Source organism: Phasianus colchicus, chromosome 4 (assembly GCF_987193195.1).
Source record: "Phasianus colchicus chromosome 4, bPhaCol1.hap1.1, whole genome shotgun sequence".
Lineage (NCBI taxonomy): Eukaryota > Metazoa > Chordata > Aves > Galliformes > Phasianidae > Phasianus > Phasianus colchicus.
In genome coordinates this window covers 8,156,311-8,171,056 of record NC_143439.1, presented here as the reverse complement: position 1 = coordinate 8,171,056, position 14,746 = coordinate 8,156,311, and the positions used below count along the sequence as shown (strand labels likewise).

The window sequence follows — 14,746 nt, the reverse complement described above, 5'->3', positions numbered from 1 at the left end:
CATTTGCCACATGAATGATAAGGAAACAGAAAATTTTAGCTGAGCATCTTCCTCCTTCTCTAAAACAGAACTCAAATCAGCACTTCCACAGGAAACAGCCTACAAAATATTATCACTGTTTCTCCATTGTCTGATCAAGAACAGACTAGTGAATTCTTCCTTACGCTCCCAAGGGAGCTTTTCTGTCTGTATCTGCAGCACTTGTGATAATAAGAAAAATAATTAAGATATGCAGATGACATCACGTCTTCTACCTGGAATAGCAGGTAACAAGGCACTGAGCACATGGAGTCAGCAGTAGAAACCAGTGTCACTATTGCCTCAGGACAATAGCTATTTATTGAAACTAGTACAGCTCTCATTTTGTGCAAGATGCGACAGTAGAAACTACTTCTGAAGAGCAAATAGAGAGTTAGATATATGGAAGCATAACACAAAACCCCGAGAAAGAGGAAATCACTGAAAAATGAGGAAGAAAAGATTTGTAATAACTTACTGAAAATACTTCTGGTTCAGCAAACAGAATGGAATTGCATTACCACTAGGTACACTATAAAACACAGATCCTTCCAGACCTTGAACATTTTGCCTTTACTTCTCCTCACAGCCCTTCCTTCTGTTGTGTTGTCTTCTGCTGTATCCGAGTAACACTGTTGTCTCACTCTTTGTTTTTTTCTTCAACAACTATTTGTTCTTTTCAAATCTTTACACTGCTCTCCAGATTTGTTGCCTCAGCTGTTTGCTAAACCTCTGGAAAAAGGAACAGCAACATTCCCCGTTACCAAGCAACCACCAGTTTCTGCCAGGCTTGATTGTGATAAGGCACAGGGTCCCACAACCACTGTGGCTCCAAGGGATTCGCTCAGCAAATCTGGAGCTGGCAGGTGATGCACTATGCTCTAAGAGTTCCTTTGTAATTTAACCAGGTAGCAGAAATCAGGATGCAGAAAGTTGCTAAGCAAAATTTATAGCAGCAGGCTAGACAAAGCATCCTAGTATAATTTTAGTAAAGTTACTGGGTTCACAAGAATTAGATGAACAAAGCAGTATACCCCAGTAACATCTCTCCTTTCAACATGCAAGCTGATCACTTTCAGCATCATAAATACATTACTTCTTCCTTTCACTCTGTTTTTTCAACCAAGTGCATTGTCATCTACTTCTGCTCCAACACAATCCAGCAAATAAGGCTGGACAGGCTGCAGTCTGCCCAGACAAATACTGAGTTCATAGTAGTCACCATCTCTGAAGCCTCCAGTACTGCCTGTGAAAGCATTATTCAGCACTCACCATTCTCCGTTCTTCTGAGTGAACAGAATTCAGCTTTTTGTGAAATCATGAAGCATAGGCTCAAGGGCACCTATCACAGAATACTTTTTCCTTCCTTTTAAACACTTTATCCAGTTTGTATGGGCTTAGAAAGTTGAAGGGAGTGACTGTGCTGATACAATTGTACAGCCAGTAGACATATCTGAGCCCACTGTAAGCTAACAATGCTACAGCAGCAGTATCAACACAGCAGTCTCAAGCTCCAGCACAGCCTAATTTACCCACTTTCTCATGTACTGCAGTAAAGGCAAGCCTTAACAATCCCAAATGACATAGTGAATCTAAAATTCCCTTGCGCACAACTCTTTACAATCTGAAAATATCTCACTGCTCACAGAGATGATAACATACCTCGCAGCACAGAAACAAGACTTCATCCTCTAGTTAAACTGCTCCCCACCCTCATACTCCTTTGTATGAATTACACCGGATATATTCGGCCTGTTTCTGAACATAGGCTGCAAATACTAATCAGATTTCCAAAGAGGCCTTCAGGATGACTGACAGGAAAGCTCTTAATAAAGGCTTTCTGGTTTTGGCATGCAAGCGGGAGAGCAAGCAAGAAAGGAAGCAGCTTGAGTTACTTGAAATGCTGAGGTGGAGGCGTTTGAGAAGCTGTGAAGGGAGAGGTGTTTTATGAGCCTGAATGGAGAGCAGCTGCAGAAATTCTGATGGGCCTGCTGAAGTAGCCATAAAAAGTGGTTGCTAAATCCCGATTTTCCATTTTTGCCATTGGTAGAGAAGACGGTACAGAACATAATCAACAAAACACAGGTGAGTGAAGCCTTCTTAATTTTCAGTTGCCTGTGAAATAAGTGGACTGGAAGCCTCTCTGTGTTTTACAGGTCATTCTGAAATTCATGCTCTGCACAATATTTCTCTTGGAGGGAGAAATATCTGTTTTCAGATATTTCTGAAAATAGATCTGTTTTCAGAGCTGCCACTGAATTCAGTGGTAGGTTTCTAAAGAGGAGATAGGAAGAGAACTTAGAATCTTGCATGCTGGTGCTGCAAATACTCTGCTGTACCTCTAAAAAGTTATTCAAATTGAAACTTCACTAGATTTCCCAATGAACACTGTAACTGCAGAACACAGAACTGCAGAACTCTCAGAAACATCCATGGCCTGAGTGAAAACAAAGAGCAGTCTCTCTAACCTATTGAATTCATCATATAAAATCTCATTAACTGCTAAAGCGAACTATCCTATCTCAAAAAAATAAAACAAGCATTTCCTGCAGAGTAAGCAAAAGCTAATAATTTCATTTGATATTCTTCATTTTGTATTGAGAATTCTCACACTTCCTTTTTGAGAGAACTCATCTCTCCCTAATTCACAAGCAGAGGATATTTATAAGGATTTCGTTTTCTTCTCCTTTGCTCTGTTTTTAATATTCATACTGTTTTGAAAACTCATCCCAGTTTCTCTAGAGCAAGATGGTTACAGCTCTGTTCGATGAAAAGCAAAGAGGTTCATGCTCTTGACTTGCCCTTGCTTGCAAATTAAATGATTGTATCTTTAAAAACGTTATTCTACATAAAGAACTTGAACAAGTGAAATGAACAACTCCCTATGTTTCCCCTAGCACACACAACCAAGGTGTATAATTTTTTTAAAATATTTATTCCAGTTTTGCAGTATTAATTAGCTGTGACTGAGTGACCATGCATTCTTAGTGGTTGGACTTTATGCAACACCACTGAAGAGTAATTTGCTTAACCAGCTTTGGAGTGAAGATAACTGATGTTTAACAAGTGGAGTTTTATTCAGACTTAATTATGCAAAAACAGATGGAATTTGGTTTTCTCACAATTAGTATGAGCTGAGAATAGCTAAATTGTTGCTATGGAAGTGGAAAGGTACAACAACAAAATAACACACAAATGTCTAACAGTCTTCAAGTAGATCCATAAAAATATGGTTTTCATACAGATTCACCTTAAATAGCATATTATAAGAAATCATCCTATTAATTATTATAATTATATAATAAGAATAGGCCACCAGAGCTATTCAACTGTGCTTTTTCTTTTCCTGCTTAGCTCCAATCTCCAAGATAACAGTGGTAAAGTGTGCATGACATATCATTCATATCCCATGTAAAAGGTATGCAGCTGTTGCTAATTGTATGTAATAAATAACCAGTCAAGATCTTCATCAACCTTAACCTCTTCACTCTATCTTAGTAAGGCATTTATGAGTCTGTCCAAGTTTAATATCAGTTTTCTTTGCATCCATCATTTTTGTCAATTATAAATTATGCTCTCTGACTTAGAGCATAAATGTCTAACTTGCTTCTTTTCAACTAAAGGAAAAACAACAACAACAACAAAAAATAGAAATTCCATAGACTCTCAAAAGCTGTTGTGTTCAACTTATAATTTAACTCCCCATACAGATCCATATGCACTGCCCCAAGAAGCCCAGCCCTAACTACATGGGATATTTCTACTGACTTTGGTGAGGTTTGGCCTGAAAGATAGCTACTACTTTCACCAGAAGAGACTGAGATTTAAAGGATAAAATAACTCACTGAAAATTAGACAGAAGCATCGCTTTCAGAAACAGTCAAATAAGCCCAGGTACCCTCAGCTTTCCCTCCTTTATGAAATAGTTTAAGCAAATCTGAAGTAGAAGTCCACCTCAAAATGCTGCAGAATACAGATGTGCTCAAAATTCTGGACTTACAGAGAGGATACTTATCTGAGAGAATGTATCTTACTAGTAAAAAAGGTGAGACTTTTCCTACTTAGACAACTAAATTAATTGGAACTTAATATTAAAACTTGCTTGGAGATGGAAAGCTTTAGCCAGTATCTAAGCTGCCTAAGCAGTATTAATTTTTTTTTTTTTTTAGCAGCGTACAAAGGAATCATTATGAAGAGATGAATCACAACTTGGGATCCCATTATCACTTAAAAAATATGTTTTGACTGACATTTCCAAATGCTGATTTCTTCAGCTAATAAGGGAAGTAAAAAAAAAAAAAAAAAAAAAAAAGGAAGAGAGACTAAGAATCTAACATGAATTTTACAGATAGAGATTTCTTCTGGAAATATCAGTTGTTAGTTAAGATTTGCCAAACACCATAAATCACAGTTCCAAGAAATGCTGAAATATGGGTAATATTAAAAAAAAAAAAAGAAAGAAAAAAAGAAAAAGAAACTCCCAAAATGTCTATTAATCTAATTTGTTCTGAGTACACAGAATTTTTTCAGCTGAAAATTATTCTTCTCACAAAAGCATTTTCTCCTTAGTTTGTTTTTGTTTTTTTTTTTTTTTGTATAAACTGTTTTAGTGTTTATATTGGGTATAAACTTGTCTTCTCTTATTCTCAATCCAGATGCCACGATTTTCTGTAATTATAGTGTAATTCTTTCTTATTTCACGATACAACTTATTTCATCTTTCATACTGTTTGTGTACGTATTCTCATATAAATATATAAATAGTTCATACATACAAAAAATTTATACATATTTTATGAATTAATTTTATGAAGAGCGTAAAGATGAAAAAGAGTGGAATTTGGAAAATGTGGGATATTACTCTAGAACAGAAAAAGAATGAAGAGGTCATATGGAACTCCATTTCAAGACAATAACATATTAAATGTGCTTTCAAGTGATATTAATTTTTTCCTGCTTTAATATTCTGTGTGTTTTTAAAAGTTTACTTTAGGAATACTCCATGGGGTTCCTGGCAGAGCTGCTCTGCCACAACAGTTTATATCAACCATCTGTAGTGTGCCAGAAGCTTCCTGAATGTTCTGCCACCTGACTCAAAATTCTGAAGATTTTCATGCTCTTCTGCCAATTTTCATCCATACTATGTCTGTTTCCAACACTGAAAACCTAAAAAAGCAAAATATATATCTAAAAGATGCACAAGGCAGTAAATTCACTCATAATATCATAGCCAAAAAAAGACCAAAGATGACGCGAATGTTCATCTGTGGGCTTTAATCATCAGCAACAGTCACATACTCTGAAAATAAAGTCAAAGAGCAAGAAAGGTCCTTTCTTATCTGAAGACACAAAAGAGACAAAACTCACTACCATTTCCTGTTAGCACTTAATAATGTCATAATAAGATAAGATCGATTTCTGTTTTGGTAGTGACCAAAGACTTGGTTGTTTTGTGTTTTTTTGGGTTTTTTTTTTTTGTCACTATTGACAACTCTCCTGTTGGTGATCCTATTTATAAAGCAGAGATAATATAACTATGCTTTGCCAGTGTTTCATCAATTAACAAAATCAATCTCTTCTAGAATACACAGTAGAGTATGATATGTAAGACCAAAGCAAGCAACAGTGGAAAAAAGGGATGCTAAAATAATAGTACATTATGGTCACCAACAACAGCAAAGGGCATGATTCAAGAAATGTATATTTATACAGCGTGGGAATGGATAACCAGGAAAACAGATCAGCAACACATGTTAAGCTCAGCTAATGGAAGGGTTTCTACAGAGAAACAGACTCATCTTGAAAATGAAGGTAAGTTTGATTTTCCTGGAGGCTAGCAATGAATGATTTAATTCACATTAACATAGGAAACACATAGAATGAATACTGTGTGGTGTGAAGGAGCTGTGAAGAGCTTTTAAAGGCATGGAGTTATCATGCTGCCAATATGGTTGTGCACATGAGCTTTGCTTTTACATTCTGACTTAAGAACTTTGATATTCTGTATTCAGTAAAGTAATAAAATCTGCCTTGTTTGTATAGATCACCTTGTTTCTCTGAAAAACATCTGCTCTCTGCGTTGTCCCCAAATAAATTCCCTAACAGGGTCAAATCTTCATGGAGTCTGTCTCAGCAATAATTAATACCCTCATTCAAGACAGTACAAAGACCTAGGAACATAGGCCAAAGAAGTACATAAGAGATGGACAGTATAGGAGGGGAAAGCCAGTTTGCTTCCATATGCGTGAGAGCAACACTATAAAAAGTTCCTCAGATTTGAGCCAGTCCCACCCCTTCAAAAGCTAAGAACAAAGACTTGGTTCAGCTATTTCTCCACAGTTCCATTGAGATTAGGCTAAAATTCATAATAATCTAGATTAATTTATTTTAGTTATCACATTTTAAAGGAAATGAAAAACACTTCTTAGTAACACCCTATGGCTGCCTCAAAACAGCATCATTTAAGTTCCCCTGACATTTGCGTAATAATACTCATCTTGCTCTCATGAATATCCGCACAGTAATCATTCATAAACCAGTTTCACAAATCCTGTCCATATCACAGTGGTTTGAACAAGATTTCTGAAGCCCCTTCCAACTTAAGCCAACTGAAGCTATGATTCAATTTTGTTTTACAAATGAAGATGCTGTAAAGTGCTGATTACTGGTCACTTCAAGCACAGAAAGCTTTTCTACAGCCCAAAATGACTCAGTAATTGTGATTACCACAAATCAACTTCAGTGCCCAACTTCCAGCTGGGTGCACAAGTACAGATGCGGAGATTTCTCAGAGCCCTGGCCACACTTTCCAAATCCCAGCTAATGCTAGCAACTGAGGCAACATGATTTAAAACAAACGTGTTCTCAGGCTTTGCTAGAATAATCCTCCTCTTTTAAGTGTGAGTAGAGAAGGGCCACATTATAGATTTGTTTTGCCATAGTATAGCCCAAACCAACGCTCATGCCTATCCAGAATACCAGAATCTCAAGATTTATATTTTCTCTTAATGGGTACTGCAGAAACTTCCCAAACATGCTTTACAGTTAATACATTTAAGCAAAACAAATATGCGAATGTATATATCAGACACCTACTTGGAGCTTGCATAGGTTTTTTTTGTTTATTTGTTTTCCTTCTGCTGTGACTATCTCAATTAAAGGATTGTCATTTTTCTTGGAATCCATACCTTGAGTAAGTTAAATTTTCAAGTCCTTTAAATACACTCAGCATACATTCTTATGCAAGGCTGTAGAACTCCCAAAGCTTTTGTGAAAGATGTGAGTATTCAAAAGCCAAAGTCCTTCTTGAACTCTCCTCAAATTCCCTTTGAACTTTTAAAATGGATAACGAATTTTCTCAGCAACATGTTTCAGCTGGTTTTCTTGGATTTGATGCTGATATTAAGAACACCAACAGCTGTCATTTGCTTTTCCAGACTCTAGACAGTGAGTAAGAAATGTGTTGGCCTTCACATAAACTTCCCAGTTTTTGCCAACATAGTGGTCCTAAGCCTGCACTATCTCCATGCCACAAGATTAAGTGTACCTTAAGATAACATGGAGATAAGGTTCCATGCTTTCCATAGGCCTTTTTCACCTATTTTCTCTATTATTATGTTTTCCTTTTTACCACTGCTTTTATAACATTTACTGTGGGGTCTTAGATTATATCGAAAATTTAGATATTGTTCTACAAAAGGCTATGAGAAGCTATAGGTTAACAAAAACACAAAGAGGAACAACCATGTGAATATTGGCTTGAAACCAGGACATATGTTCCACAACAGAAAAAAAAAAAAAAAAGTATGCATGTGTTCCCACCATTAACATTATGCTGTTCCCTGTGACTGTACAAACACTCGAGTTACCCTTCTTTCACTTCATCTTTCATCAAAAGCAAGAAGCCTGCTGCACAGGTTACTTAGACCATGTTGAAAGCTACTACTGATTCTGTCCTCCACATAAATACAGCTTTCTTCTCTTCTTTTGGTCTCTGTGCATCTCTCAATTCCTTCTTTCTCCTGCCCCAACCTTCTCCTCTTTTCCTTTTCCTCCTCTGAAGAAAGGCTCCAACTGTGTACATTTCTCAATTGAATTTGTGGGGAAATGAAGGCTGAGTGAACTTTGCATTGTGTTCAACAGTAATTCAGATACTAACTAGAAGGAATTTCAAATTTAAGTGAGACATTAGAGACTTACAGAACTAAATGCTATTCCACGGTATAGGAAATGCTTATCAAGATATCATTTATGATATTTGTAATTCTTTCTTGTAATTTGAGCAATACAAAAAACTTTAGTAATAATGGATGTTTCATCCCATTTCTTTTTGAAGTGCTGTCTGAAACCCTGTTTAAAGAGGATACTATAATTAGACTTGTCTGGAAACATCTTGATTAAACACTTTTCTTTTGAAAAACGCTGATTTGTCAGAACTGTAGCTTCGTGCAGAAATGTGTGTTCTAATGAAATTTTCATGAGAAAATTTTCTCAAGTCAAAATGGGAGAGACAGAGAATGTAAACAATCAGCTCAGAGAAGTAATACCTTGTTCTGCTCTCTTACAACAGTGCCATAACCACAAGGCTGATATGGTTTGCGTTCTCTTGTAATTGATGCAGAATAAGCAGCTATGGTATTTTATATTATCTCAAGGTTTATATTTCCTTCCACAACTATCTTCGCACTTACTTGTTCCATAGTCACCTACCGATTCCTTACTGTAGAAATCTTGCCACTTTGGCTTATCAAATTGTCCTGTTACTACATTTTCCTCAGCTATGCCTGTATGTGTTAAGCTAAAAAATTGACATTCTTTTAATCCAGAACATTTCTTTCTACCAGGTCACAATCCATACTGTACCTAAATTAAGGAGAGCATTTTTGGTCGATTGTTTTGCTTTGCCTAATATATTAGAATCAATGCAAGTTTATCAGTTTATGTCACTGAATGGAACCTAAGACAAACCCCCAAAATCCTACATTGCTTAAGATTTCATGAAGACCTCCTTAAAACTTAATATCTGTAATTAGAAATACAGTAAATCAGTCAGTCAGTTAATTAAGACTGAAAAACTACTGTGACCTTTTCAATATACTTATGAATTTCACAAAGAATTGCTCTCCGGAATGAGTAGGATTGCATGATATACTGTAGCAGTCTGAAGCCAAAACCAACACAATCTTTGAAGGTCTTGAATAGTCTGCTTCCAGTGAAGTCTAGAGTCTCCCAGACTTGTTACCTGGCACATGAGCTGTATCATCAGTTCTCATGAACAGATTGTGAAATTTGCAATTTCCTAGGAAAAAATTTTGTACTGCAATCTACCCTGATATTTTTTCTGTTGTCAGGCTGCTCACTTCTCATGCCAGCTGCTCCACCCACCTGTTCCCCTGTGTATAACTTAATAATCTACATTTTATATAAACTAGAGCAGACCGAGGAAGTGTAAACTTTCAGTGTAGGATGATTGTGTAGGGTGACTCTGGGGGAGTAGAATGTCTGGCAGCATACAAACCACAAGTACAAGATTTCAATCAGCAGTAATGAATAGATCAGTTCAGCAATAATGCTCATTAAGTTGGTTGGTGTTAGCAGGATCGATTCTGCAAGGTTTTGTTCATCTTTAAGGCACAAAAACATTTCTAAGCAAGTGGAATGCTTTTCCTTGCTTTCTTGTCATTTCTCAAAAGTCACACTGAGGATTCCAGATCCAGGCAGAAATTCTAGCTTTCACAGTCAGAAGGACAGACATATTTTCAAGTCCTTGATTTAACAAAACAAGAAGAAAAAAACCTATTTGTACTCCACAAGTCTTCTTGAGAACTTCCTAAACTCTCATGTTGAAGTGATGGTGGGGATTTCTTATACAATTTTAATAACTTATGGCTTCAATCTCACAGTGTGAATTTTGTGGCTGGGAAAAGAATGACAGTGTTATTGAAAAGAGAGTTCTTTCTTCAGCCATGAGTTGCTGAAGTGTCAAGAACCAAGGATAGCAACCATCTGGCTAGACTCCCCTCCATAGACAACAGAGGGAAGAGAATTTTCAAGTTTTGGTTCATTCCATCTTTCATATGATGGAAAGAAACACATCTTGGAATTGCTTACTGCCTCATTAGTCAATAGAAATGTGTAACTTTAAAGTTACGCATTTGAAGTTGGAATGTGGCAAGTCTACCCTAAAAGATTGTCTTGCACATGTCAGTACATTAATGTACAAGTGTCCTCATAACATTACATTAGAAATGCCTATGTACTTTCCTACTACCATTATAAAGTATCAAATCTTTAAATATAAACTGTAAGTACACTAATTTTCAATATTATCTTTGAATAATTTATGAATGGAGGAAAATGTTTTCACTTTTTTCAAGCTGGTGGCAAATTTTTCCCCTTTAAAAGCGGGAAATAGAGACTAATTAACTTTCTAATTTTAGATTTGCATATCTTTGTTTTAATTGTACACTGATTTAATTGCATTTTTTTTTTTTTTTTTTTTTTAAGTATGGGTGAGGTTTTAGATACTGAATAAGGTTAGTTTAGCCAACAGACAACTTTATCTAATTGAATGCTATCATCCTACACCCAAAGACTTAATCTTTTCTTAGTCAAGCAGCACCACTGCCTTTACAACATTACTTAAGTAAAACAAGCGGAAGTTGCCTGAAAGATTCTTAACTAGATAGCTAACTCATCACTGAAATCTGTAGGGATATCGGAGGTTTAAGTTTGGACAATTAAATAACCTTCATGGATCTGAGCCTTAGAGTGCTGAGCCTGCTCTTTCACTGATTACACGTAGCTCATCATCTCACATCTCTGAATGCTGAACTCTGTTTAAAAGCTGGTGGCGGCTCTAAGGACCCATTACTGAGAGCACAGCTACATGAAAGGGGGCAGAGTCCATTCAGACTGTAATAGTTGAAGAAAGAAATGTTCCTTGGGGTCAGGAAAATGCATCTCAGCTAACATGAGAAATTATGATACAAAAACAGATGAGCAGGATCTCACTGTAGAACTTTGTAGTTAGAAATTAAAAATTAAAGCCTGCAGTACACAGACAAAAAACAGGGAGAAAAATTTTTTTAAGCCTATGCACCGTAGCCTTAAGTGTAATAGCCCAGACAGAGGTATATTCACACCACTTTGAGAACAACAAACTAAGGTCACCAGTGAGTTCAAAGAAGAAGGGTAGGATGTTCTCATCCCTTTTGAAGGCCATGACAGACTTACAGCCCCCTTCATTTAGGACCAGGATCCATTAGCACAGTAGGTACCTGTATTTAATTTAGTGCTTCATTATATAGAAATACTAAAAATATTTCAGTTTGGTTTTATTAACCATTATAGATTCATTGTGTCTACACCCTTCTATTCCTAAGTTTCCTAGCATTCTGTTGAGTGTTTTTCCAAGAGAATCTGCCCTTCAGTTGTATTAAAATACAGCATGTATTTATAAAAACAGATAACCACTGTTACTGGTATTCCTCTAAACATCTTATTCTGTATTTTAGACATTGTTACACAAGGTGGCAGACAGGAGCACTTCTTTATTTTCATGGACCTGGAAGAATTATTTCTGTAACTGAGGCAAGAAGCAGTATGAAATCCCAAAACTAACTACACGTTAACACACAAGCAGGGTATTCTAACTCATTTGTTAATACAACACAGGCTGGGCGCTTCCAAAACCCTTTACCTGTTGCTTACAGCCAGGCTTAAATATATTAGCACAGATACATTTTATGTATTACAGTTCTAATGCACCAACAACTGCATAGTGTGGGCCCAATAAATACTCATTACACGTGTGACATACTTTGTTAAATTATTACAGTGTTGTGTTTAGGAAAGAGCAAATCCTGCCAACATTGCTGTATGTGCTTGGCTTCACCAGGCTGACTCCTTCTGGCATCAAGTATAATGCTCATAAGATCAAGGCCTAAGATATCATATGCCTTCAAAAATAACACTTGCCTTAGCTGAAAGCTACTGAGATTTCGTTGCGATTATCGTCAGCAGCCTGGTGAATAAACATGAGACATTTGGGAATTAACTGCGGTCAAGCATAAGGGAGAAGAATAACGAAACAAAGAGGGGGAGAGAAACAAGGCAGAAGGGCAGAAGTTAACTCTTTATAGCTTCCAAGTGAAAGGTCTGATTATTTTTAGTGAAAAGTCACACAGGCCTACAAATGAGCAAAACATGCTGGGACAGAACTCAACACTAAACAGATTTTCTAAATAAAGCTTTGGAATCACTGTAGATTTAACTCTAAATTCTGTACTTGGTTACTATAGGAAAGTTTAATATATCTAACAGGAAGGGCAGATCTGTGGCTAAAGGCTCATTCATTATTGTTCGCATAGTGGAACACAAGGTGAAACAGAATATAAGCAATCAACAAAGAACCTCATACTGCTCCATGCTTCCCTATATTTGGGAATAGCTTGTGTTTAGTAAAATGAAATATTTAGCATTGCAATGACCGTATGAAAGTTGTGTCAATAACTAGCATGGAAATGCATTCAGCTTATGTTCTGATCTCTTAAGTTTGGAGTACCTAAAAAATAGATAAAGAGAAAAGTTTTTCTAGCTTTGCTACTTTTCGTTGGCTAGTTCCAAAAATTAGTATAGTATAGCTCACTGTCAGACTTCTTATATTAAACAACTCCCATTTTCTGTCAAATCCTAATTTCCATAAGCAATTCATTATTTATTTTCTGTGCTAGAGTGAGAGGACCTGAGGAAGGAACCCCATACATTTTGCCTAATTATCAAATTACTGTGGTAATTTAACGGTGCTTCAGATGAACTAAAACAATGATTTCTAGTATTTCTGCTGAAATACACCTTTAAATTGGCTTAAGAACACTACTGTTATGTTCCTTGTACACACTTCTAGCAGCAATATCATCATGCCTCCTATGTTACTAACTTGTGTTGGCCCATGATATCAGAGGCGGATACTGGTAGTATGGCTGAAGAGGTTGGACCTGTCCATCAATATTTTGTTACATTTTGTTGCCATTTAACAGATGGCAGCAGTGAGGCAACCCAACAAAATGTCTGACATGGAAGTGCAAATAAAGCAAAGGCGTGTCATTGAATTCCTCCATGCAGAAAAAAGCTGACACCCACTGACTGTCATTGATGCTTGCTAAATGAATATGGAGATCAAACATTGGATGTGAGAACAGTGAGGCAGGGGGTGGTAAGTTACAGCATTAACAACAGCAGTCTAAAAGACAAGCTATATTCTAGCCAGCCATACACAACTGCCACACCACAAAATGAAATGCTTCTTGATCAGCACATCAACGAAATCAGCTACTGGTGGCAACTAATGGTTGAAAAATAGTGTTTTGCAGCTGAGAATTTGCCCTAATACGTTATTGTTCTCTTTGTATCTGCTGTGGTTTCCACAAAAATAATTAGAAGGCATTACTTTCAGAGTGACATACATATTTTCTCACATTCAAGATTTTCTGTACCTAAACTGCGGAATTTAGGAGACCTTCCCAGCTCATTGCTCTAGCTGCAGGCTCTGACTGCATTCTGACCCCTGTCAAGACAGGTTTTCACAAACTTTCCTGGCTCCCTCCACACTTCTTCCCACACTTCCCTTAGGAAGAAAAATAGACATGAAGTTTGGAAGAAAGCTTTGGTATGCTGCAGCCAAATCTTCAGCTTGGACCATTAGATCTCTGGGTGCAGACCAGTGCTTACATATCATCATAATTAATTCAGCATTAATTCGGTACATTCACTTTCCCCAGCAATTTAATCATTCATTTAAAAGATTTATCAATAGAATCTTTGAAAGATGGATCACAAGCAAAGTAATTAACATCACTTAGACTTGCATGGAAGACATTATTCCTTGTTGATAATTTCTTTATTAACCACATTGGAATCAAACTCTAATTTCCAGTTACACACAAGTGAGATGAACGAATAAGGATTAAGAGACATGGAGGAGCTCCAACAGTTATCTGTCAGGACAGCTTGGAAGGGCTAACAATGCTGCAGCAAATACCTAGCCACGGTTCTGGCTCTGAAGGAACTTGTAAAATTTAATCAACAATAAAGCTTTCCATTTTTGGATCAGAAATGCTGCAATTTATTCCTTCTTCCACCTTATATTACATACACAGTAACTGACCAATATTTGTGAAACTGTTTAACCACTCACTCGTTCTTTTTTCCTTTCTCTCTTTTTTTTCCTCCATTACCATTCACAGAGAATATTAAAGTTCATAAAACATTGATAGATTGTGGCATTACTGCAAGGAGAGGATCTGGTTTGGAAGGAGACAAAGCTATCAAGAGAATGAATAATATTATCAAGCCAGCTGCTGAACATAGCAAACGGAAGGCTGCTTCATCTAACACTTCTATCTGTGCAAGCAAAAAAGCACACTGCAGCAGGCTTTAGAAGCCTGATGGAATGGTAGTTTTCTTTGGGTCTTTTTTTTTTCCTGAAGATAAGAGATCATGAGCAGGAATTCAGGAAGTTCTAACCTTATCCTAAGAGCTAAAAATTGAGAGAGCTAGTAGCAAGAACTCATTAATGTAATGCAAAAAACCTCGTATTGCTGAGATTTATTTAGAATCATGCCTAGCATTTTATGAACTCTTTCTTACACAATCATGGTTCTCTTCAGCTCTGTGAGAAGCCTTTTAGAAAGGCTTTTGTTTGCAAGATTCCTAATATACTTCTACA

At 36.7% G+C, this 14,746-nt stretch overlaps 1 protein-coding gene and 1 long non-coding RNA gene across 10 annotated transcripts in view; one reads left to right on the top strand and one right to left on the bottom strand.

The window, feature by feature from the left end:
• The window catches only part of IQCM (IQ motif containing M), a 176,195-nt gene that overhangs the window by 138,030 nt on the left and 23,419 nt on the right, over positions 1-14,746 (bottom strand). For 4 of the 9 annotated variants that reach the window (XM_090138539.1, XM_090138545.1, XM_090138547.1 and 1 more), the window contains exon 1: positions 576-744. The exons of the other annotated variants lie outside the window; for them this stretch is intronic. In XM_090138539.1, coding sequence (XP_089994665.1) covers positions 576-584 — 9 coding nt within the window. In that variant the 5' untranslated portion in view covers positions 585-744. Of the gene's footprint in view, positions 1-575; positions 745-14,746 lie in introns of those variants that run through there. 9 annotated transcript variants of the gene reach the window in all.
• LOC149918035 (uncharacterized) lies at positions 801-14,102 on the top strand. Its single transcript, XR_016465770.1, has 4 exons — positions 801-884; positions 1,877-2,103; positions 5,601-5,829; positions 13,955-14,102. It is a non-coding gene; the product is annotated as an uncharacterized LOC149918035 (long non-coding RNA).